The following is a 27,201-nucleotide window of genomic DNA, read 5'->3' as shown; positions in this document are numbered from 1 at the left end:
CAGATGCAAATAAATTCTGATCAAAGTCTCACAAAATATTGGAAATGGGAAACTCTATGATAAAGCCAGCCTGGGTCTAAGCAATGTCTCGGAGCACATCAATGATGATGTTTTACACCCAAAGAGGTATCAAGTTGAAAGAATTGAGAGATTTTAGTGTAACACTACTGTGTCTTTAAGAAAGGTATTTTAAGCATGCTCTCTGCAGTTAAAAGCGGCCCTTTTTTTGTCATTGTGGCACTGAGGTGCCTGAGCAGATGTTCTTTTAGTGCTATTAAAGTTGTGGGATGGGCCTTGTGTTTATTTTTAATTTGGAGCGAACGCAATGTCCTAGAGTTTATGACCCTTTTGAATTGTTGGGGAGAGACTGATTGACAGGTCAAGGTCAGGTGGTTCCTTCCCAGGGAAATCCAAGAGTTACTTTCAGTTTGGCTAGTTACAAACTGTTTGGACTTCAGACTGAAAACAGTGCTTCTGTCTCTCTCCCTGGTATTGAAATTCTGCTAGCTGCTGGCTAGGCAGAGGCTGTTGGGATTCCAGGCTGCAGGCAGTGTGTTTCGGTCTCTCTCTCTGGCATTGGAGGTTTGACTCTTGGTAGCTGGCTAGCTAGTAACTAGAGGCAAGGAGTGCCTCTGTCTCTTCAAGTGTGCTGAAAGTTCCAGGGTCAGAAGACCTCAGTCTGATCAACTCAACATTCAAAGCAGTAAACCACAGCAAGGGTTTGAAAGCTACAAAACCCAGCATCACGTGAGCATACTTGCTTTCTGTGCTAAATCTAGAATGGGGGGTGTTTTTGTTTGTAAGAATATTTGTGTTTGAACAGCATTCTTAGCTGTTAAGGTTTATACAATATCATGTTTTTTCATGTTTGTAATTGGTAAAAGTTATTGCTGATATGTTAACTGTATTCTTAAATAAACTTTGTTTGATAAAAGCTCCCTAGTGGGTCACTTGAATCATACCTGGAGTGAAACATCTTATGCTTACCCGTGCCAAATTCAAAGTGCAAAACTTATAGTCTAGGTTGACTTCATAAAATGCCTTGGAGTTTCTGACCTGGATTATAACATTACCAACTCTAGTGCATGTCATTGGAATCATGGCATAATTTGCAATCTGTTCTAACTTGTTTATAAACCTCATTACAGTCAGATTTTTATTGATTTCTGTCCCTTTCAGAATATACTTGAACAAACTTTTCAAACCATAGGTCTGAAATACTAAGAATTGTGTGGTACAAATAAAATGCCTTCAAGTCAATATAATCGTAGAATCCCGACGGTGCAGAAGGAAGCTGTTTCAGCCCATCGAAATTTCATCTACTCTCCCACAAAACATCTCACCCTTGCCCCTTCCCATAATCCCACGTATTTACCCCACAAATCCCCCTAACCTACACATCCTGGGACACTAAGGGGCAGTTTAGCATGACCAATCCAACTAACCTGCACATCTTTGGATTGCAGGAAAAAACTCATGCAGACATGGGGAGAACATGCAAACTCCACCCAAGGCCGGAACTGAACCCAGGTCCTTGACGCTGTGAGGCAGGAGTGCTAACCAATGTGCCACCCTTGAATACCTCCTGAAGAAGAACATTCCATCAGGTGTAATGTAAAGCTACAACTCTATTTACTAAAAGTTAAAGCTAGGTCAACTGAACCTTTCAAAACTGATCTTGATAGATTTTTGTTGGGAAAGAAACAAAGGAAATGGAAGAAAGATGGGTAAATAGAATGAGGAGACAGATCAGCAAAAATCGAATTAGATGACACAACGGCCTCGGGGGGTTGAACACAGCACAACTGCTGTCGAGAAGGAAGAGGTTAGGAGTTACCTCCTTTGGGAGATCCCCTGTGCCAATCAGAGGCTACTCAACCCTCAAAATGGTACTTCCTCCACTTTGTGCCTCTCCTCTGACCTCTAAAACACGAACCCTCACCCAAACCCTCTCGTTGCTAATCCCTGTCCGATCAAAAAACCTAGATTTACCTTCAAATCCAGGAGGCACCTCCTATTCAGGCACTGTCTGTAATCCCAGCAGTGGCCACTAGTCTCTTCTAGCACGGAACCAGATTGGCCAATGGCTCTCTAGGACGGGACTTCCTGTCCCTGAGGGACAGAAATCCCACTATCAAATGATTAAGACCAATCCCAGCATATTACCACTGCAGGGCTGCCAACTTTCTGGTCAGCTGTGCCGACAAACCCAGCCCCCTGTAAAATTCACCCCTATATTTCATCCTTACATAAGATGATGTAATGGTTCAATTCACAGCATCCAACCTCCTTTTCTTATTCTTTTCCCCCAATCAATTATCATCTACATCAGATTTAGCCCTAAAGAATTCTGTTGCAGTATGAGGAATGTACAAATTTTCATAATCTCTGTCTCCTACCTGGTTGGCCACAAGGTACAGGAGCTCTCCGAGTGCAGGTATCAGGCAATGTTTCAGTTTTGTGTTTCTGAAGTTCTCTCGTGTCAGTTCTGTCAATACTGTGACCGCCTGAAGTGGAAAGAAAGGAAGATTAGCTGCATAGGTTATATTTTATGGCAGGATACTAGAGAGAGTATTTGCAGTAGTACATTTTGTATGACTATGCATCCTTTTTTTTGTTTAAATTTCTTTAAGATGAGGAATGTCAAGTCTGAGGAATTGCAGATAACTTGTACATTTGAAGCAATTTAGTGAGAATTTTCTATCAATTCTTTTTTTTCCCACTGAAAAGGACTTGCATCTAACAGCAAATACAAATGAGTGGGCAACATGGTGGCACAGTGGTCAGCACTGCTGCCTCATAGTGCCAGGGACCCGGGTTCAATTCCAGCCTCAGGTGTCTGTGTGGAGTTTGCACATTCTCTGTGTCTGCGTAAGTTTCCTCCGGGTGCTCCGGTTTCCTCCCACAGTCCAAAGATCTGTATGTTAGGTGGATTGCCCATGTTAAATTGCCCCTTAGTCACCCAAGCTGTGTAGGTTAGGGAGATTAGTGGGGTAAATACGTGGTCTTAGGGGGAATAGGGCGTGGGTGGGATGCACTGTCAGAGAGTCGATGCAGACTCAGTGGCCTCCTTTTGCATCTGAAAAATCTGTCCGTTTTCCATATTCATTTGTTTAAATTCTGATTTTCAAAATGGACCATTGCTGGTCTGATACAATGGTTAAAACTGATCACATACCGATTGTTCTAAACACCGTCACTCTCAAGACTGGATTTCAAAAAGTCTCTTGAGGACAAAGAATGGAATCCTGCAGACAGAGCCACTGATATTGTACTTGGACTCACTGGACACTCCACTCACGTGAATTTATGGCAATAACTTCTTTGATTGTGTGAGAGGATGTAAGAGAGTTAACTTTTGAAACTGAATGAGACTGAAATATGCTGAATGGCAGCGTATGCATCTTATTGATTGGAGTCAAAAGAGAAAATGCTGGAACATCTCAGCAGGTCTGGCAGCATCTGTGAAGAGAGAAAAGAGCTGACGTTTCGAGTCCAGATGACCCTTTGTCAAAGCTGACAAAGGGTCATCTGGACTCGAAACGTCAGCTCTTTTCTCTCCTTACAGATGCTGCCAGACCTGCTGAGATTTTCCAGCATTTTCTCTTTTGGTTTCAGATTCCAGCATCCACAGTAATTTGCTTTTATTGATTGGAGTATTTGCTCCTGCATTGAACTGGCTTATTCTGTCCTGCACTGGCCTGTGCTACAGTGATGTCATCAGCTGATTTTTCCATCTCTTTGCTCATCAGCAAGTTCTATGTTTGCTTGCCTCAAGACTCACATCATAATATTGACCATCTATACCGTCATTCTGACAAGTGGTAAGCATGGATTTCAAGTCAGCAATTATTCATACAGGCCTGGTTTTACAAGTCAAAAAGCACTAAAGCAGTCAAGCAGTGATTAATTTGTGTATTTCTGTGGCTTGCGCCTTTGCGTTCTGTGGGGTGAGGGTGGGTGATGTTATGAGGGGTGTGACATCATGGTGGGGGGGGGGCGACAACAATGGGGAGTGACCAGAAATGAATGAGCGTGGGGTCCCACAAAATGTAAATCTGCCCCTGCTCTGAGTTGGAAATCTTTAGATCCTGTAAATTTGTCCATCTTAAATCTCACTATATTCCTCCTGATTATTCCATTAAATCCACTTCTGTTTGGTGGATTTTTAAGTTCCTTTGCATCATTGATATTTTTTCATTTTTCATCACTGTGTGAATGAATGCAAAGTACCAATTTAATAAGCCAGCATCTTCTTTATTGTCCAATATTGTGTTCTCTGCATCTGTCTTTAATGAGTGCAAACTCTCATTTATCATTTTCTTCCTCTGAGTACACTTCTAAAGAATCTCTTGCTGTTAGCTTAGCTAACTTTCCAACATTTTTAATATTCCTTTTTGTCTTTCTTACTTTATTTGTATCTCTGTTTCTTTTTATAGCTCCCCCAGTCCGTTGCATTCTCATTTTTGCTTGCATTTTTAGAAGTCTTTTAGCTTGATCCTGTCACATATTTTGGCCATGGTTGTTTAACTACACAAGTGAAGCTATTGCCTATTAGGGTTATGCACTGATAGTCTATTGTCATAAATACTTCTTTGAATACTTCCCACTTTTGGTAACAGTAAATAAAACAACCAAACAATATTCCATAAAAGGTCTCAGAAGACAAAAAATGAACATCAAAAGTCCTAAAGATTGCAGCTTTATCTAATGCTTAGCTTCTGTCACTATGTGCTTCTGTATACAGCTACTCTTCAGATTAGAAGATCCAGAGGGTGGGGGTGGAGAAGATATTTCTTCGTGTGGGAGAATCTAAGACTAGGAGCTACTGTTTAAAATAAGGGGTCGCTCATTTAGGACAGAGACGGGAAGATTTTTTTCTCTCTCAGCGGGCTGAGTGTCTTTGGAACACTCTGCCTCAAAAGATGGTGGACGCAGAGTCTTTGAATATTTTTAAGGCGGAGGGAGATAGATTCTTGTATGTATGTTTGTGTACACGTAGTGGGTTAATGGTGCTGTCTCCTCACATGGCAACCTTGTGCAACTAGAAAATAAACGCAGCAATTCAACAAGGCTGATATGTATTAAGTGTAGATTTTATTTAAAACTTACAATACCGTGTGGGTGCCAACATATTCTTTTCTTTGTTTTCCAACCCTCAAGGACTTTTTAAAAAACCTATTAACACAAGACATCTGAGCCTTTCAGATGGTCCTGAACATCTGGTACCCTAATTATATTCAGTTAGAGGCCTACCCCAAATGAGTTGTGGGTAGAAGCATGCACGGTCTTTCTCTCTCTCCAAGCTGGTTCATGGTTAATTAATCATCATCAGCAGAACCACTGGAAGTTTTATCAACAGACAGGCTGTTCATTCACATTTCTGAAGTGGTTTTAGTGACATCTTTAATTTGTGCATACATGCCTGCCAGTCAAAAGTCTGAATGCAAAATATCTGTTTAGACATAGTTAATGGTAGTATTGATGAAGTTCTATATGAGGTTCAATTTTATTCCCTCTCCCGCCAGGCATGTTTTTGACAGAGGGCGTGCAAAATATGAGGCATGGCAAGCCCACTGCCCTCCTGCCCACCCCTGACCCAGTCCCCATAATACAGCAGCCCACCCGACATTTAAAAAAAACTTAACAGACAGTCGATCTTATTACTAAGCCAAGTGACCCATTTATCATGACGCTCACACCATAATACTGTTAGCATGGACAGGCAAGCGAGAGTCAGGAGCCAACTTTTGAAAATATCTTTTGGAAAACTGGAAAGGAAAGCGGATGGGGTACAGCGTTTGGGCGGGGCGGGGAGTACCCTTCACGCACTGGGGCACACCCCAAGATGTTTTCCACCTACCCTTCCTTTGTTCCTTCCCGTCTGGCCTCCAAAGTCCACTTGCCCACCCAACTCACTCCCCTTTCCTATGATGCCCAATTTCCTCCCTCCCCTAAAAGCTAGGACTTACTAGATCTGGGATTCATTGAAGTTCTTTGTGGACCTGCTTGCAGTCCCAGCAATGCTCACTACTCAGTATATGTTTTAAGGCCATAACTAACACAAACTGAATTGAGACAGCCAAGCTAGTTTGACAGGATCTGGCAGTAGCAAAAGTGAAAGTAATAAATGCTCGAACAGCTCAAGACCACAGGATAGATAAATAAAAAGATCTGGCTCATCTGTTACAAAAGATCTTAAGAGAACCTTGTCACAGCATCCAGCAGTTCTCTAAAATATCTCAGGTCTTTGGCTCCATCACCATACCTGGAAGTCTATTTTATTTGACAATTAACTATGAGTGAAAAGAATTCCCTGAAATCAGTCCTAATTTTTCCTTTCTTGAGTTTGAACCAGTGCCTCTTTTTCGTGTTGTTCATGCTTAATTTCAAGTATTGTTCCCAAAGTACTTCCTCTAAACAGACTCCTATGAGGCTCCACTCTTTAAAAAAACATTCTCATCTTTCCTCATTAGGAGAGCTTTGTTGGATCAGTCTTATCGATCTTTCCTGAAAAGTATGCACGGTGGATGTGATCATGCCAGAGCACCGTGTAGTTTAGCTGTGACTTCTTCCAACTTCTGCTGTTTTGATGAGACTGTACAATCCTATTAGCTTTGCCGATTGATGCTCCATAGTGATTTGATATGTAGAGCAGAGCGTACTAAACTTCAAGATCTTTTTCAGATTGCCCCCTCAGCAGTTTTAACACTATACACAGGAGCACGGGAACAGGAGCTTGCTCTCCATTCAATTAGATCATGGCTGATCTGTATCCAATTTTGTTTACCTGCCTTTGCTCCACTGAGAAGAGTCAGCATGGTTTTATCAAAGGGAAATCGTGTTTAACCAATTTACTAGAGCTCTCCGAAGGACTAACATGTGCGAAAGATAAAACGGGGTCAGTAGACATACTGTACTTGGATTTCCAGAAAGCATTTGATAAGGTGCCTCATCAAACGTTATTGCAAAGATTAAAAGCTCATGGTGTAGGGGTAACATATTAGCCTGGATTGAAGATTAGCTGGCTGGCAGAAAACAAAGAGCATGCATAAATGGGCCCTTGTCTGATTGGCAGGATGTGATGAGCGGAGTCTGTGCTGTGGCCTCAACTTTTTACCATTCACATTAATGACTTAGCTGAGGGGAGTGAAGGCATGATAGCTAATTTTACAGATGACACAAAGATAATAGGAATGTATGTTGTGAAGAAGATTGCATGGAGTTTGCAGATGGATATGGATAGGCTGAGTGAGTGAGCAAAAATCTAGCAGATGGAGCATAACGTGGGAAAATGTGAAAAGTTGTTCACTTTGGCAGGAAGAATAAAAAAATTAGAATACCAATTAAATGGAGAATAACTGCAGAGTGCCATGGTGCAGAGAGATTTAGACGTTCTCGTGCATGAATCATAAAAAGTTAGGATGCAGTGGCAGCATGTAATCAAGAAAACTAGTGAAATTCCATCTTTTATTACGAGAGGAATTGAACATAAAAGTAAGGGTGTTATACAGGGCACTCCAGAATGTTGAGTCACAATCACCCCCACTCAACAGACCCAAGTTCGACTTATCTGGGTCCCCCTGCGTCCTCTCTGGTGCCGTCCTCTCCAATTGACAGACTGGAGGGTGATGGTGGTCTGAGCACTCACCTCTGATATCTCTTTCAGGCGTGAGGTCGCCAGGTTCTTACTTTTACAGAGCTGTTGTAAATCGTGCCGGTGTGATGTTGTGCCAGCATACAATGAATATCTAGTGGGATGGGGAGGGCTCACTAATCACATGGTGATGTATTTAGATGAGGTTCCTGAACTTCTTGGGTGGGAACCTCGTTACATCACTGGCGAGAGGTATGAAACATCAGAAAACGTGATCTCGTCGGCGAGAATTGCATTTCCTGACACTTGTGGAATTTTGCGCCCGCATTGCCATTCTCACCAATGGCTAACATTGGCTCAAAATTCTGCCCCACAAATGGTATTGACAATAAGGATGTTGAAAGGATATTTCCTCTTCGGTTGTGTCCAGATCAAGGGGGCACCCTTATAGGGCAGAGATGAAGAGAAATTATTTAGTTCAAGAGGCTTATGTGGCTCAAAAGATGGAATTGGGGTCAATGAATATCTTTAAGGGAGAAATAGATTATTTTCGTATCAGCCTGTATTAATCATGGCCTTAAAGCATATTACAGGTAGTGGACACTGCTGGGACTGCAAACAGGCCCATAAGGAACTTCAATGGATCTCAGACACAGGAATCATTGTTTCTCAGGAGCGTTCGGGGAATGTGGAGCTCAACACCAGCAGATCAGCCATGGTCTTATTCAAAGGCAGAAGATGCTTGGTAGGCCAAATGGCCTACCTCTGCTCCTATTTTGTATGTTCATATGTCTGTATATTTTGACACCCTTCCCTAACAAAAATCTACCACTCTTAGTTTTTAAAATTAAAGTTGCCTATTTTATCTAAAATACATAGAACCCAAACAACCTCTTCAGACTGAACATTTCCTTTCCTGTCTCTACATCAGTTCAGTACCACATCATTGCATGTTGAGCAGTTTGTCATGAGTTTCTCAATTTAAGCTGTTGTTATGAATCAGTCCAGGTCATAATAACACAGTCCCTTGGGCATCCCACTTCACATTATCTTCTCACCAGGGCACCACTCTTCTGTAAAATACTTGCTGTTCTTAACAATTCAGACTTTTTATCTGGTCCCGGGATTTATATTGAATTCCAATCACTTCAAAGTTGCATTTTAAGAAAAAAACCGAATCAATGGATTGATGGAAGTTATCAACATTAGGCATTAACACTTCCTACAATCAACCTCAGGTATCACTTCCTCAAAAAAATCCATAACGTTGGTCAGTGGGACCTTTCCCTTTTCATCTGCCATAGCTGCTATTTAATAGATTACTGTCACACAATTAATCCTCAAGTCGATTCTTGATGACTGAGTCCATTATTTTAACCAGCCTTGATGTAACACTAATAAGTTTGTGGTTTTCTGCATCTATTTCTACATTCTCCCTCCTTTCAGTTCTGACGAAGAGTCGATGGACGCGAAACGTTAACTCCTGTTTCTCTCCCGATTGGTGCTGGCACACCTGCTGAGTTCTTCCAGCGTCCTTGGTTCATGTTCCTCAGTTAGGTCTGTTTTCCAGCTGTCAACTTTGACATTTTTTCTGTACAAACTGTGACAGTCATTTTGCTGTGTGTGCATTTTATGCATGCTAGCTCAGGATCTGACATAATGTGAAATTGACAGAAAGAAGAAATTTAAAGCAAAGAGCAGGCAGTGAAAGCAGCAAAAAAGAGAAAAGGAACAAACAACAGGACACAAAAGCATGAAAGCACTAAAATGCTCCTCTCAGAAATGAGTTGATGTTGTCCTTAATTCATTTTACTGAAGATCTTTACAGCAAGGAATAAGAGAAGACTTTAATTCCATCACACTGCAGTGGATTCAAAACAAGTCAGAGGTGAAAGAATGGTGCAGCAACCCATTTGAAACCAAAGGGGTAATTTAGTCAAGAATGGGACAGGAAATGGTTGGTTGGGTGGGGAGATTAAATTGTTAACAATGTGGAATTAACTCCAACCTATCAACCCCAACATTTTTGAGGTTTAGGGTCAGCTGAGTAACCACATGAGAGGTGGATGGGTAATTATGATATTTAAATGTGGGTCTGTGGGTCAGATTTTTTGAGCAAGTAGATTTAACACCTCCAGTGTGAATTTCACTTCATTATTACCTGTTGGAGACAGGAGTCCATCAAACTATGGTGAACGTGTGTCCAGGAGTGTCCTCATAGAGGAACCTCTCCTACCATATGATATAAACAGCCATTAAACATAGTTCCCCTGTTTCTTCAAAAGTGAATATCCCTGCGAATAGGTTTTAGGAGCCTCCCTGACACCAACTCTCCAAAAGAACATCATACCCAGGCCCACACTCATCCTATCCCCGTAACCACATGTATTTATCCCAATAATCCTCCTAATCTACACATTTTGAGACACTAAGGGGGCAATTTAGCATGGCCAGTCCGCCTAACCTACACATCTTTGGAGTGTGGGAAGAAACTGGAGCACCCGGAGGAAACCCAAGCAGACACGGGGGAACATGCAGACTCCGCACAGACAGTGACCCAAACTTGGAATCGAACCCAGGTCCCTGGCACTGTGAGGCAGTATGCTAACCACTGTGCCACCATGCTGCCCAGATATAGTGGACTCATTCCATGCTAGAGTCATGTCACCCTCTATATTAGGTTGTGCTCCTCCATAGGCATCCAAGGCATGAGCAAGACATAACCAATAGTTTCATTACAATGTTTAAATAAAGGCCCTACATTTGTTGCTTGTTACTTTTGTGAGCTTGATTTGCTTCAGTGCCTGACTTACGACATAACCCACTTAGCAAATCACGGTGCTCATAGGCAGCAAATACTCTGCATCAGCACGATTGAATTAGCACATTCACTGCCTAAAGTTCATTGCTGTTTTGTATTTTTAAACTGATTAACTTGTGTCTTTCTTTTTGCTTACTTTCTGCCTTCTGCAACTAATTTGAGACTGCTGCTACTAAGATTTTTCTGGTGATGGACTGCTTTCGTTGGCCTCAAAACCAGTTTCATTGCAATCATGGAGAGCCTGTTAGTTCAGCTTTTGGGACTGGAGGAGCAACAAAAAGGACACAAGAAAACAGGAACAGCTATCGGGGAAAAGAGGAGGGCGGCACCCACAGAGCAGACTATATGAGGGGGGCAGTGCACAAGAAACCGACCATACATATTATAGCACTTCAGGAGTCACGTCAGACCTCAGCTTCACTGAAAGGCACTGTATGAGTTTAAGTTAAAGTTAATTTATTCGTGTCACAAATAGGTTTACATTAACACTGCAATGAAATTACTGTGAAAGTCCTCTAGTCGCCACACTTCGGTGCCTGTTCAGGTATACTGAGGAAGAATTTAGCATGGCCAATCCACCTAATCAGCACACCTTTCGGACTGTGGGGGGAAACTGGAGCACCGGGAGGAAACCCATGCAGACACGGGGAGAATGTGCAAACTCTGCACAGACAGTGACCCAAGCCAGGAATCGAACCCGGGTCCCTGGCACTGTGAGACAGCAGTGCTAACCATTGCTGGTTTGAGGTGTCCTCATTCCAACAAAGAGGCTGTCATTAAGCTATGTCACCTGATCAAGCCACAACTACAGACTCAAACAATGGGCCGAATTTTCCAATTTTCTTTTAATGGTGTGTGTTGGTTTCAGAAAACCGAGAGAATCCCGCCAGCGTCATCGACGAGAAAAATCACCGTTATCACCGGTCACTTTGAAAAAATATCTCTTCACTTTTACATTACTTGTCACCCCTTTTGCTGTTCAGCTCCACACCAATGGAAACTGGCAATGCAATGAAATGAAATGGCAGACAGTTCTTTCACTTCAGAATTTCAATCCAGGATTTAAATTTTCCCCTACGTACAAATCTCTACTTAAAAAAAAAACCCATGGGCAATTTGAATCCAGACCCTAAAGGGCAAAAACATACAGCATAAATTGAGTCAAGTCCTCAATTTAGTGGTAAAGTGTGCACAAATTCATAGTTATGGACTGTTGAGGTTAAAATTGAAGAACAAATATATGGATAACACTGAAACTAAGGAAACCTATTATCAAAGTGGAAAGACTGTTCCAGTCTTAGGTAATTCCTTTATGTCCACAAAAACAAAGGAGGAAGAAAATGAGTTTAAAAGAAAAAAAACACAATGGCCTGAGTTTTCACTCCCAGGTCAAAAGTATAGAGCTCCAATTCGCAGCTCCATAAACTCAACCGGAGATAAAATGCACAGGAAATTCCAACTTTAGTCCTGGGAGGGTAAGGGATTGAAATGAGAGACAATCCTGGTTACAACGCAGAGGAAGTACAGGGTCTGGCAGAAGGGTGCATCATGGGGCTCCAGTACTTTGTCCCAGATGTAGAAAAAAAAGAATTAAACAAAATAAAGAGCCCTCTAGCTCTCACCCCACTACACACTCTCCATGCCCCATATATGCCAATGCATGTCACCTCTTACCCCCATGGCTCATCATGACCTACATGTCACTGCATACCCATCCATCCCTGCCCCCCCTCCCCCCATGGCCCCTCATAACCTCCATGAAAAACGTATGTCTCTCCACCCACCTCCATGGCCCTTCATAGCCCAAATGCCAACTTACTGCCAATTCATGCCAACTCATGCCCCAACTACCCTTTGCTCTTTCAGCTTTCATGCCAACTCACCAACTATCCACCAAGGGTAGACTACAGGACCCAGACTGAGTTTAACTAAAGTTCTCAAAGATGGATTCACTATTTAAAAAAACTCTTACTGATAAGTACCCATTTTACTTTCTTCAAGTAGATAATCCTCATAAACGCAAGCATTTGCATTCAGGGTCTCACTTCAAAGGACTTGTAGCTGTCATTCCAACAGCGAACTAGTAGGTACCCCACTGTGACGATAGGTTGTGAAATCAGCCATGCAGCACTATGCTGCTAACTCTGTCTTATTTGAAAGAGTGAAATATCAAGCACAAATTTTATTTCAAACCAACAGCTTTTATCCAAATATTTAAAGCGCAGGAGACTTAAATCCCTTGACAGCTCGATTTGACAGTTCTTTGCCAGTTCTAATGAGTTTATCTACTTCTTACATATGTTCATGTCTATTTTTAACAATGCCAAATGGCACATTCCCTCTCCCATAGGTGTCCTGACACAATATCCAAAGGGTACCCCTACCTCTCCAAAGGGGTACCCACATCCCTAAATAATTCTGCTAACTTTTGACTTCCTTTTAACTGGTCCAAAGTGTATAAGCTGTGTTTTTGACATGCTAGTAGTCAAAATCAGATCTGTCTAAAGGAAGCTGTACCTTAATATGTGCAGTTGCTGCCATGAACCACGAACATGTAAAGTGTGACTCACCCCTGTTCCCTGTGAAAATGATGTGGAGATGCAGGCGTTGGACTGGGGTAAACACAGTCTTTAACTGTGTTGTGATGTACATCTCTTTAACCTGTGCTTAATGCTCCCTCCACTCACATTGTCTGTATCTTTAAGACCTGGTTGGTTGTAGGGATTCGCATTCTAATCAGTATTCTGTAACTTGATTTTGTGTCTCTGTGCCCTGTTTGAGAGCAGATTTCCACTCCATCTGATGAAGGAGCAGCGCTCCAAAAGCTAATGGTATTTGCTACCAAATAAACCTGTTGGACTTTAACCTGGTGTTGTTAAAACTCTTACCCTGTGAAAATGGCAGGGGCTGGGTTCAGGGGCAGAATTCCAGTTCCAAGCTTCCGCAGCCATTTTCACCAGGACAGGGCGCCTCTCCATTTGCGTGAAAATTCAAGCCAATGGCTGCAATTTTCAACCAACACGGATGATTGCAATAAAAGGAAAATTGTTATTTTCATACTGGTGCTGCACTGATACAAAAAAATTACAGAATCACAGAATACTATAGTGCAGAAGAGGCCCTTCGGCCCATTGAGTCTGCACCGATGCATGAAAGGCCCTGACCTGCCCACCTAATTCCACTTGCCAGCACTTGGTCCATAGCCTTGAATGTTATGACATGCCAAGTACTCATCCAGGTACTTTTTAAAGGATGTGAGACATCCCGCCTCGACCACCCTCCCAGGCAGTGCATTCCAGACTGTCACCACCCTCTCAGTAAAAAAGGTTTATCCTCAAATCCCCCCAAAATCTCCCACCCCTCACTTTTAACTTGTGTCCCTCGTAACTGATTCTTCAACTAAGGGGAACAGCTGCTGCCTATCTACCCTGTCTGTGCCCCTCATAATCTTGAACACTTCAATCAGGTTGCCCCTCAGTACTCTCTGCTCCAGAGAAAACAACCCAAGCTTATTCAACCTCTCTTTATAACTTAAATATTCCATCCCAGGCAAAATCCTGATGAATCTCCTCTGCACCCCTTCCAGTGCGTTCACGTCCTTCCTCCAATGCGGCAACCAGAATTGCACACAGTGAGAGTTTTATGCACAGAATAGACTTTACCTGCTCCTATATCTCAACCATTTTTTAAATAATGATTCATTTTTTGATAAAACAAAAAGGTTACTAAAGATATTGATTCCTCTTTTGAGTTAAAATGTTGAGCGTACTAACTATAAAAGCTTCTTTTTGCCTTTGAGGGAAATATTGGGGATATTTCTTAGTGAAGGCCAGGCGTTTCCACAAAGCTGCTCTTATTCTGTTGTTGTAACTTTACTAAAAGTGAGGTGAGGTACCCTTACACACATAAAACCAGCCTCCCATCCACTGACTCTGTCTACACTTCCCGCTGCCTCAGCAAAGCAGTCAGCATAATTAAAGACCCCACGCACCCCAGACATTCTCTCTTCCATTGGGAAAAAGATACAAAAGTCTGAGGTCACGTACCAACCGGCTCGAGAACAATTTCTTCCCTGCTGCTGTCGGACTTTTGAATGGACTTACCTTGCATTAATTTGATCTTTCTCTACACCCTAGCTATAACTGTAACACTACATTCTGCACTCTCTCATTTCCTTCTCTATGAACGGTATGCTTTGTCTGTATAGCACGCAAGAAACAATACTTTTCACTGTATGTTAATACATGTGACAATAATAAATCAAATTAAATCAAAAAGAGGATGGGATTTAACGGACCTGATGGGGTTCTCATCTACCTTTTGGAAAAACCAGTGGGAAACCCTCATGAGTTCTGAGGTAGCCTGATGGAAGCAAATGCCCATCACATGATGTTAAACTTCTTGGGCATCTCATTATTATTGCCCAAGTTTATCAATAGACCTGCTATTACCTCACATCTATTTTGGCTCAAAATTTCAACTTCAAGGTTGGAAAGCATTATAAAATAATTTTTTATTTGTGAAGGTCAATGCTGTAGGTTAATGAGAAATTATATAACCGCATCATTTCTCAGAACTAGCGCTTCAAAATGCACTGAAAATAAGATATTCCTTTTTAGGCATCTTCATTTCTTTGAATCTGCAAAGTGTACAAGCTTCACATTATTTGGCTGTCGGCGTGTTAATTGACCTTACCCAGTAAATCCAACCTTTTTTACCTTTATTTCTGTTTGTCTTTACTCAATTTCCCAACATACAAATTTACAATCAAATCACTCTTTGGGCAAAGCTTTTGCGAGGAACGCAGTAGTCAGGATGGGATGATTTCTTTGCACAAAGAATATAAGGCAGGCCTTGTATAGGGTAAATATATTCTCAATAACCACTAAACCATAATGGGTCACACCCTTGGGGCAGTAATGTCTCACAGAAATATTCCCCTTCTGTTATATTTTAGTCGATGCGCTGAAAATGCTATTTATTTGTTTGTCCTGTACAAGGCTTTTCAGCAGTCAACTAACAGAGACCGATTTCTCTATCCTTAATCAAGGACACTTTTCAAGATCTCCCCTCTTGATGGTTCAGTGAGTTCACCTCACAACTAGCCAAGTCATTTAGACCATGAAGGTCATGTTGAATTCCTAGTTTACGCTGAGTTAACTGAAATCAGGCTGGGCAGTTATAGAGGCATGACATTCAGGCTTGGATGATAAAAGATAGCCCAGGTTGATTTTTCTAAGCAGTGTCTAGTGACTCTGACTGAAAAAGCAATAAATGAAGACAGGCTCCGTTGCGATGCTCCTATGAACATTATCTCTCAAAGTTCTCACAAGAAGAATGGCTACATGGGCAAATGGAGTGAAAGGTGAGCAGTGAGTGAGCAGACCTTGGTGTAAGTTAGGATGCAAGCAGCAGTGTTTTGGATAAGCTCAGGATTACAAAGCAAGGTCAGAGGGACACCAGCCTGGAGAGCATCACACGTTGTTATAGTTATGATGTTCAAAAGAAATGCAGTCACTGGTAACCTTGACCGAAGAAAAGCATTCAATTGGCCGCTGATCTTTTCATTTCATGAGGTGTCTGTGACCATCCTCCTTGTTGATATCTAATATAGCAATAAAGGTTTTCACAATTACTGAATATAGAACCCATAATGGCACACCCTCACTTAGTTGGACAAAGGCAAGTACAGATTTTTAAAACTGACATCTGAAAGCAATCACACAGGATGTATGAAGCTTCTAAAGAACCATATCTACAGAATTTCATCCGATCGTCTGGTAACCATTTGTGCAAGGTTTTCAGGATGACTGGCATTGGTATAGAATTTAAAACTTGTTTTCCCATCTCTGCTGAGGCATCATCTGTTGTGGACTGCTATAGGAGTTGAGTTATATGGATAATGTTGCAGAACAATCTCTGACAGATACAGAAGTATAGACTACAGCAGCAATGTTCTGTACAGATTGTTTACAGATGAATTCCCATCAGACCGAAATGGAAGCTTCACTGAAGAGCATTTTGTGCATGCAGCATTTTACCAGTTGAGCTCCAAAGGTCTGAGACTGTTTTAAAGGTCACATCTGCTACTTTCACATAATATTATTTCTAAGTTTCATTTCATCTCAGTAAATTGTAAAGCCAAAATTTCACTCATCACTGCATTCTTCATCTCTGGATGAGAAATATAACTGCACCAGCTGTCAAGATAGTGGAGTAAAAGGAAGATTCAGGAATCGAGTAAAATTAAAGATTAAAAATAAAATTTGGATGAAATTAGGTGAAGAATGGGATTGATAAAAAGTGCACCTGCTTGAAAGGGTTCTTTGATATGCAAATTAGATCACAGCAGGAAAACAAGTGTTTACCTAAGTGACTAGGGGGTGAACAATGATAGGTGATAGAGCTGTAGAAGAGGGGAGTTCAAAGTGGAGAGAGGAGAATACAATTTTCATCTATCTGCTAAAAGCCTGGTCCACAGGGTTATCTAGATAGGATAACAAAGGAGGAAAGCAGAATATCCACAGCAGGGTAAGTGAGTGCAGAAGGAGAGGAGGATGAGAGCTACAGCTGGTGAGCAGCTGCAAACATAGCCTCAGCTGGAGAAGGCAGTTTATCTCCTAAAAACAAGTCGGCGCTGAAAGCTGCTGTTTCAAAAAAATCGGAGAGAGAAGAAACGCTACACTGAACTGAAGAAAGGTTTTCCTGAATTGGAAGATAACTTGTGGGTGGGAACAATATGCTGGATTTAGTTCATAGAGTTACACGGTATTGGATGTTGTTTGGAAAAGGGATATTTCTCAAAGTTCAGAAACGTAGATAGTTAGGAACAGGGGTTAATTTCATAAGATGCCATGTGTGTAACAATTATTGTAGTCAAGTGTACTGTTGTCTTCTTTTGTAGCCTTTGTTGTGGTGTTTCTTTATATTAATAAATATATATTAATTGATCACAACAAGACTCAGGTGTACCTCACTGCTTTGCGTATCTTTCTTCACATTATACCAAATTGAACAGATATACCATTTTGAACCGGTGTTCCAAGTTATCCCTCTGGGTTTTGGGTTACATTAATGGGGCTCTTAACACAGGGACCCAACTTTTGTGGGATCTAAAACCAAAGGCACGCAGAAACATGAAATTACGACAGAGCCACAATTGCTGGTGCTACTCATCTAGAGTAAAAATGGGGAAATTAGAAGTCAGAGGTCATGAGTCTCCACATTGTCACCCTCTCCTGCAGCTCCAGCGTCAAAATGCCTTACATAAGAAAATACTTGACAAGCCATTGGAACACAAGATGGATCAATAATTCCTCAGGGCCTTGCTGGTGAAAAACCAGAACAAGTGAAAAATAGTTCTTCTCATCCATGTATAAAGATATATTTTGTTAGGTTAGCCAAAATATATATATCTAAAGTTATCCAGGTATTACTTTGTCCCAGATGATATATCCAGCAGTAAAAGCAAAATACTGCGGATGTTGGAAATCAAATAAAAATGGAAAACGTTAGATAAACTCAGCAGGTCTGGCAGCATCCGTGGAGAGAGAAACAGAGTTAACGTTTCGAGTCTGTATGACTCTTCTTCGGAGCTGAAGAGGTGTAGAAAAGTGATAGATATATCTTAGTATTTTCTCCACACCCAATGTTAAATTGAAAGGTTTTGAGTTACATGATTTCTCTCTTCCTGGATAATGGAGCATTCAGGATTTTCTCATCTACAGGCACAGTTCCTGAGAATTTGGAAAAGTATGATTGAAGCATTTTAACTTTTCTCACATTTCATTTAATCTTTTGAGTGGAAACCATCATGTGCTGGAGGTTTATCTATTTCAAGAATCATAATTTACTCCATTGTCATCTTTGCACTTAGACTAAATCCACAAAGTGCCTTCCCTTTACTTATTGTTAAGTTTCCTGGTATTGTTTGCATATTTTCCGTTTTCTCCACTGTGAAAATATATTTAACAACTCTGCCATTGTTTTTATAGTTTCATATTTTATAGTCTCACCTGTATCAACATTTAATGCTCTCTCATTTTCCTTTACTACTCTTTTTCTCTTAAAATATCTAATAAAACTGATGATGTTTAGTTTTAAACACAATGCAATTCAATGTCAGAAAGCAAAATAATGTTACTTATTAATTCTTTGTCACTTTCTTGCAATTTATAGCTCTCCCAGTCCACAATAACTCTGGCAAAAACTGACAAAAGTCACCGAATGAGAAATTCAAATGATAATGAAGAGGAGGAACTTCTGACTGAAGCATATTACTGTGACTGAACTGCCTTCCCTGTAACAGTACTATTATTGCACACAGTTATGTAGCTATTTTTCCATTATTATACTGAGATCAGAAGTCATTATATCCTAATTTTCATCCAGACGCAATGCAGTACTGTCGAGACAATTACATACATTGTGTGTGTCACATCACATCTGCAAAAACACACAAAGACATGGTTAAAGCTGCAGTTCTAATAAATCTGGTTAAACCTTTCATTTTCAAAACAAACTCAAGTCTAGAGCACTTCATTGTTGCATTGTGAAGCGTTGCAGAGCAAATAAGATAAATGAAATATTATGTCAAATCCTATCAAATATAACTTCAGTTAAGAGGAGAAAAACCATGGAGGTGATTTTCGGGGCCTGCTATCACGAATCGTGATGGCCCGGAGAATCAGGCGTTGGCGCAAAAATGGGCAGGAACCCGATGCATATTCAAACCAACTTTAAATATAATTAGCAGGCTTTCAGCCCAATTCAAATAGCTCTCGCTATTCACCTGCACGGCTGGGCAGACTGTTACCATCCCCGTCCCACTGCCCCCGCCAGGTAAAATTGACATCTCCTCTCTGCTAGAGAACTTCTGCTCGGGGGTCTGCTCTCACCTGCAGCTTCTGACAGGGAGAAAGGAAATTCTCTGCTGCAGAATGGAATGCTGCAACAATTTAAAATCCTGTCAGGCAATTGGGGGGCATGGAGGTTAAAGTGATCTGGCCACTTCAGAATTTGCACAGCTGACAGGCAGGAATACAAATGTTGACCACAAGGCTGCTTGAAATCACTATGCCAGGGGTGATCTTCGGGTTTGCCAGGGCTAGAAGGGGCAGTCTAGCCACGACACCCCCATCCCAGCAGTGAGTGGTGAGGTCAACCCCTTGCCCCTAGCCAGAGCCCTCCCAATCTGCAGGACCCTTGAGGTACCCATCCATTGCAGTTTAGGAACAGTTTACAAGATAGTTAAAGAACATCAACTGGAATAAACATATTGCACCCAGTGACCTCCATCTCTAATGTAATTTATATCATTTTTACTTATGGGCCATGTTATAACTTGCGTCAAATCTGATGCATGCATCAACTTAGTTCTTGCTGACCTACATTGGCTTCTGATTCACTAAATCCCTTCATGCCCTCGTATCTCCTGATCTCTGTAACCTTCTCCACTCCTACAGCACCACCAGAGCTCTGTATTCTTGAATATTTCCCCCCCCTAGCCTCTTTTCAGACTGGCCACTGTGCTTTCAGTCATCTATGTCCTATGATTTGAAACTTCATTACCAAACCTCTTCTCCTCTCTCTACTTCTTAAGGGCCTCTTAAGAACTCACCTCTTCAACTGAACTTTTGGTCATCCCTCCGAATCACTCATTCTGTGGGTCAGTGACATTCTTGGCTGATCATAGATCATAGAATCCTTACAGTGCAGAAAGAGGCCATTCAGCCCATCGAGTCTGTGCTGACTCTTCGACACCCCTGTAACCCCAAGTATTTACCCCGCTAATCCCCCAACCTACACACCTTTGGAGATTAAGAGGAAATTTAGCATGGCCAATCCACCTAATCAGCACATCTTTGGGCTGAGATACCTCTGAGAAATTATTGTGGCAATGTTTCCAAGGTGAAGGCAGTAATTGTTGTGCCTTGAGGTCAGGACAGTGACAAGTTGTCACCTTCAGGACATGCAGACAGAAATATTTAAAAAAAACAAGCAAGTTAAACACCAGATTGTATTCTACTCGTTGTCCTGCTCTTTGTTCCAGGCTGAAAACTATAAGATTACTTACTGCAATAATTTTTTTAGAACATATATATATTTATAAAAATAAATCCTGTCTAGGACACACTTGCATGCATAATTTAACAAATATAAATAAAAGATGACTGTTAGAAAAATGCAATAAGATTTTACAGCTGCCTACCCAAACTGTCAATCAAAATAGAATTGGTTTATCCATTTAAGATTAGCTGCGTGTTGTTCAGTATGTGACTTACTCCAAAAGTGGACCTTTCAAGACTTTCAAGCCTTTCCAGACACCTGTCATGTAGTTTGATACTGGTAATGTATCTTCTAGAATGCAAGAGTGCAGCAGGGTCACCAACAATACTAAGATTTCATTGCCTTTTTCCACCTCCAAGTCATATCTGAAAAGGTGGTAATTAAATGCAGGAATAAATCGGCTTCTCCCACATTTCTTGCAACTGCCGAGATGGTAAACTCCGGGTCAATGTACCTTTTTAAAATGGTAACACCCTACTGTTCCAAAACTACTGAAATCCAATGAAGTCTGTTAATCATTTCCTGCTCCAACTTCTTTAGTCTCCACTGCACAATCCATTTTTGTTTTGCATCTCTTAGAGTTGGTGCAGTCATGCCAATCATTTCAGTGCCACCTTTCATTCCCTGCATTTTATTTGCACATATTCTACTGACTTCAAGAATATAGAACATAGAACAGTACAGCACAGAACAGGCCCTTCGGCCCACGATGTTGTGCCGAGCTTCATCTGAAACCAACGTGCCTCAAAAGTATTTTCCGTATATCATGATCTGGACCAGTAGTGTCCTTGGAGCAGCACTGAGCAAATTCCCAATCCAAGTTTTGCAAATAGGCTTTAATTCACTAAATCAGTCCTTTGAAAACTGAATGGGATACAAGAATTGCTGCAATATGTAATAACATTGGAACTGCAATGACTTACCAATTATTGTTGTGTGTCACCTGTACGCAACTACTTTCCCACACTTTGCCCACAACTGAGAAAGAACAGTGGCAGCCCCGTGTACAATCTCCAAGATGCAGAGTAGCAACTCACCAAGACCCCTTCAAAGCACTTTCCAAATCTGTGGTCTTCATCAGGACAAGGGCAGCAGATGCATGCACCACCATCTGCAAGTTCCCCTCCAAGTCACACACCATCCTGACTTGGAACCACATCAACATTTCCAACTGTTGTTGGGTCAAAATCCTGGAGTGCAGGATTAGAAGCCTGCCTCCTCCCAGCTTCCACTGTATTAAGTCCGGGGCAGAAAGCCTCATGGACAGTCTTCGGATATATCAGGTTCATTTGCTGGTTTCCGGGAGAGGTCCTCATTCAATGGCACAGTGCTTGATCAAGGGACCAGGCATCAGGAAGGAGGGAGGGATGGGGGTGCCACTGAAAGCCACCAAGGCGCCTCCCCCAACCAGCCACCGACCCCCTCAGCTGGCGAACACCATCCCTCACACACCTGTAGTCTAGGTCCTTGGCCTCTCCCTGGGTGCATTGCTGCTAGCAGCCACTGTTCCTGGTGGTGCTACCAGCAATGGAGAGCTGCTGGCCTCTTATTGACTCTCAGGGTTCGTTGGGATATCTGCCCCTGAGCCCTAAATCCTGTGGGAAGGCCGAACACTGGTCAGTTGCGCCTACAGGCACAATTCCGTCAGGCCTTCCCTACAGAGGAGATGAAGCACCTTCCATCAGGCCACCATAGCCAAGATTAATTTCCATCTGATCCCTTTAAAGCCCCAATTCAAACTGAAGGAAAAATAAAAGCATATATGACTTAATTTGAAATTAAGTTATGCTCACCAGCTGTGTAACAGAATGCACAATGGTGAGAAATGAAATTGAAGATTTCTTGGTTTTTAGATTTCATAATTAATGGCTTAAAAGTCAAACAAAGTGATGGTATGTTTTGAGTAACTTGATTAGCTTTGTGGTAATTGTAGGTTTTTAATTTGTACCTGGTGACTTTTTTTGTAAGTTAATTGTTGATTTGTAATTTTCCTCTCTCGATATTCGAGATTGCTCAGTTCAAAATGGCCCATTGGGAATCTTTGGCATTTTAAAAAATCAATATCGTAATCAACATTTTTGTCTCAAAGAGCTATGCTAAACACAAGACTGTTAATCAGTTACTTAGCTGTGCCTCAGGTATCAGCAACATAATATTTTACAAAAATACTTCACATTGGTCTTTGATTAAAACATTCAAGAGTGCAGAGTCTGTGACAATTTTAACTGCAATCATCAGGTTTAACTTATCTATCCCATCAAGGTGTTTAAATATTTCCCTTGAGTAATCCAGCCTCCAGAGTGAAAAATCACAGACTTTTTGACCTCTCTTCATAACTCGGTTGCCTTAAGCTAGACGTCAATTTGATTGCCCTTTTCGCATTGCTCCGATGCCTGGATACCTCATTGTAGTCTGGCAACAGAATTGTACTGTCCCCCAGGTATGGCAATACCAGTATCTTGTAACAACTCATTATCATCTCTGGGATCTATGCTGTGTCGTTCCAGCTATATGTCCCAAGATCCAGTTATCTTGCTTTTTTGGTTCTGCACAGTTGTGTCAATGGGCTTTGTATCAATACCCCAGATACTTCGCCAATGTAGCCCAGGGCCATTTAGCTTGTATTCCCACTGTTTATTACTCTTTCCTAATCTGTTTACCATGCATTAGTCAATATTATGTGCCATCTGCTACGAATCAGCTCAATCCAGATCCCATGGTACTTGGTTTGCTTTTTCCTCGTCTCTCCCACTTTGGGACCATCTGCAAACTACAACAGCTTTGTTTTGTCACCGGGTCCAAGTTGTTTATGTACACTGTAAAGACCAATAGCTCTAGCACTAATCCCTGAAGTACCATGCTTGTAATTCCTTATTTTAATTTGGACAATTAAACAACTAACAGGAGGAGGAGGCTCCAGAAATATCCCCATCCCCAATGTTGGAGGAGCCCAGCACATCAGCGCAAAAGATAAGGCTGAAGCATTTACAACAATCTTCAGCGAGAAGTGCCAAGTGGATGATCCATCTCAGCCTCCTCCAAGGGTCCCCAGCATCACAGGTATCAGTCTTCAGACAAATCGGTTCACTCCACGTGATAACAAGGAGCTGAAGATACAGGATAGTGCAAAGGCAATGGACCCTGACAATATTCCGGCAACAGTCCTGAAGGCTTGTGCCAAGCTGTTCCAGTACAGCTACAATATTGGCATCTACCTGGCAATGCGAAAATTGCCCAGGTGTGTCCTGCATACAAGAAACAGGACAAATCCAACCCAGCCAATCACCACCCCATCAGTCTACTCTCAATCATCAGCAAAGTGACGGAAGTAGTCGTTAACAGCGCTACCAAGCAGCACTTACTCAGAAGTAACCTGCTCATGGATGCTCAGTTTGGGTTCTGACAGAGTCACTGAGCTCCTGACCTCATTACAGCCTTGGTTCAAACATGGACAAAAGAGCTGAATGCTAGAGGTGAGGCGAGAGTGACAGCCCTTGACATCAGGCAACATTTAACCAAGTGTGGCATCAAGGAGCCCTAACAAAACTGGTGTCAATGGGAATCGGGGAAAACACTACGATGGTTGGCGTCATACCGGGCACAAAGGAAGATGGATGTGGTGGTTGAAGGTCAATCATCCCAGTTCCAAAACATCATTGCATGGGTTCCTCGGGATAGTGTCCTAAACCCAACCATCTTCAGCTGCTTCATCAATTACCTTTCTTCCATTATTAGGTTAGAAATGTGGATGTTCGCTGATGATTGAACAACGCTCAGCACCATTTACAACTACTCAGACACTGAAGCAGTCCATGTCCAAATGTAGCAAGAACGGGACAATATCCAGGCTTGGCTGACAAGTGGCAAGTAACATTCACGTCATACAAGTGCCAGGCAATGACCATTTCCAACAAGAGAGGATCGAACCATTGCCCCTTGACATTTAATGGCATCACCATCGCTGAGTCACCCACTATCAACATCCTGGGGATTACCAATGGCCAGAAACTGAAATGAGCTAGCCATATAAATATTGTGGCTACCAGAGCAGGTCAAAGGCTAGGAATCCCAATGCCTGTCCACCATCTACAAGGCACAAGTCAAGAATATGATGGAATACTTTCCACTTGCCTGTATGAGTGCAGCTCCAACAACACTCAAGAAACTAAAAACCATCAGGACAAAGCAGCCCGCTTGATTGCTACCCCTCCCACAAATGTTCAATCCCTTCACCACCGATGAACATTGGTAGCTGTGTTACCATCTACAAGATGCACTGCAGCAACTCACTAAGATCCTTTTGGCAGCACCTTCCAAATCACTACCACTACCATCTAGAAGGACAAGAGTAGCAGATATCTGGGAATACCACCACCCGGAGGTTCCCCCCCAAATCACTCACCATACTGACTTGGAAATATATCGCTGGTCCTTCATTGTCACTGGTCAAAGTACTGGAATTCCCTCTCTAACAGTACTCTGGGTGTACCTACACCTCAGGGACTAAAGGCAGCTCACCACCACCTTCTGAAGGACAACTAGGGATGGGCAATAAATTCTAATCTAGCCAGTGACGTCCACATCCTGTAAAAATAATTTAAAAAAATATTGTCAATGCAAGCAGATCAGTCTGGCTCACGCAGAGAAAGGTGATATTTAACTTAGCTCAATTATCTGTCTGTGTTCCATGTTCTCCTACCTGATGGTCTAATTGTTTGCATGTATAGTATCAAACATATTGCTGAAATCTAAAGATAGCGCATCTGTAAAATTCTTGTTGTCAACAAGACTCGTCATTGCTGCAAAGAAAACCTGGGGCGACCTAATAAAAGTCTTCAAAATTACAAAAGGCTTCACTAGAGTGGATGCAGAAAATGTTTCCTTCTGAGAAAAGCATAACTTGAGGCCATAAATATACAATGGCCACCAAGAAATCCAATGGGGAGTTCAGAAGAAACTTCTTTATCCAAAGAGTGGTAAGAATGTGGAATTCGTTACCACAGGAAGGACTGAAGCAAATAATATGGATGCATTTAATGGCAAGCTAGGCAAGCATTTTTGAGGAAGAAGGGAATAGAGGATTATAGTGGTAGGTTTGGATGAGCAAAGAGGTGTGGGGACCAAGGGTAGAACATAAATACCTGCATGCACTGGTTGGGCTGAATTGCCAATAACTCACACCAGACATCCCACATGACAACATTGTCCTACTTGTCACTAAGTCTGCAGGTCCCAAATTGGCCACACAACCATCTTTGGACTGATGGAAGATAATCATCCTCACTAGAGATGGATTGCCAATAAGTAAATGAAGATCTTCCATAAATCCATGCTGACTCCACAAAGTCCAAAGATGTGCAGGTAAGGTGGATTGGCCATGCTAAATTGTCCCTTAGTGTTCCAAGATGTAAGGTTTGGGGAGCTAATGGTGTAAATATAGGCAGCACAGTTACTAGCACTGCTGCCTCACAGCGCCAGGGACCCAGGTTCGATTCCCGGCTTGGGTCATTGTCTGTGTGGAGTCTGCACATTCTCCCCGTGTCTGCGTGGGTTTCCTCCGGGTGCTCCGGTTTCCTCCCACAATCCGAAAGATGTGCTAGTTAGTTGCATTGGCCATGCTAAATTCTCCCTCAGTGTAACTGAACAGGCGCTGGAGCGTGGCGACTAGGGGATTTTCACAGTAACTTCACTGCAGTGTTAATGTAAGCCTTGTAACACTAATAAAGAAACTATAAATATTAAATATGCGGAGTTTCGGGGATAGGGTCTGGGTGGGATGCTCAGTCGGAGAGTCGGTGCAGACTCTATGGGCTGAGTGGCCCCCTTCTGCACTGTAGGAATTCAATTCCTACTGTCCAGGTGTCAATCTTGCCTTAATGGTGGCCCTCTCCTTTCATATATCTTTACCCTTTTGTGGAACCTTGCTATGTGCACATTTACTGCCACGTTTTCTACATTACAACAGTGAATACACATCAAAAGTACTTGATTGGCTGTGAAATTCTTTGGGGCATCCTGAGGTGATAAGAGGCTCCCCTCAAGTTCATTCATGTTTCTTTTGTTTTCCCCTCTTTTTAAGATGCCTTTGAACACAAAACTGCCTCATCACCACCATCTGGCAACAACTGCCAGCCTTGCCAGCGAGACCCACATTTCAATAATCAATAAATAAAACAAGCATTATCCAGGTCAGATTTTAGGCTCATCGGCCTGCAGTTCTCTGGATTGTCCCTTTGGTCTTTTTTAAAGATTGATATTATAACAGCTACTTTCTATTCCATGGGCACCTCTTCTGTTTCTAATGAGACCCTAAAGCGGTAAGGATGTGGCCAATCTCACTAGCCATTTCTTAAATACCCTCAAATGAAAGCCACCAAGCTAGGTGCCTTGTCTCTCTTCACTGTGTCTCTCTTCACTGTCTTCAATTCATCAATGACTGCTTTATCTAAAATTCCTATTTCTTCTAAAACTTCCTCCATTTACTTTCATTAAAAAAAAATCAACTTTTGAGCTGCAAAGATCCTCCACAGTCTGCTCCATGAGCACAAAAAAGGAAAAATTCACTTAACATCCCACCATTTCCTTTATCGCCCACTTGTTACAAATACATCCATGGAATGCTTGACATATATTCCCTGCTATCATAACCCCATTTTCTATTTTAGTTCTCCTAACCAGTATCTAATTTCCTTTTCCTTGCTTTTACAGTTTATTT

General features: G+C 41.9%; 1 protein-coding gene across 1 annotated transcript in view; it reads right to left on the bottom strand.

Annotated features, from left to right (window-relative positions):
- The window catches only part of ulk4 (unc-51 like kinase 4), a 381,891-nt gene that overhangs the window by 275,245 nt on the left and 79,445 nt on the right, over positions 1-27,201 (bottom strand). Inside the window, exon 18 of the mRNA XM_078229306.1 lies at positions 2,400-2,507. Within this exon, the coding sequence (XP_078085432.1) occupies positions 2,400-2,507 (108 nt within the window). The remainder of the gene's footprint in view (positions 1-2,399; positions 2,508-27,201) is intronic.

The sequence above is a fragment of the Mustelus asterias genome, chromosome 2 (assembly GCF_964213995.1).
Source record: "Mustelus asterias chromosome 2, sMusAst1.hap1.1, whole genome shotgun sequence".
Taxonomy (NCBI): domain Eukaryota; kingdom Metazoa; phylum Chordata; class Chondrichthyes; order Carcharhiniformes; family Triakidae; genus Mustelus; species Mustelus asterias.
Note: the sequence above shows the minus strand (reverse complement) of the source record. Positions and strands in the feature narration are given on the sequence as shown.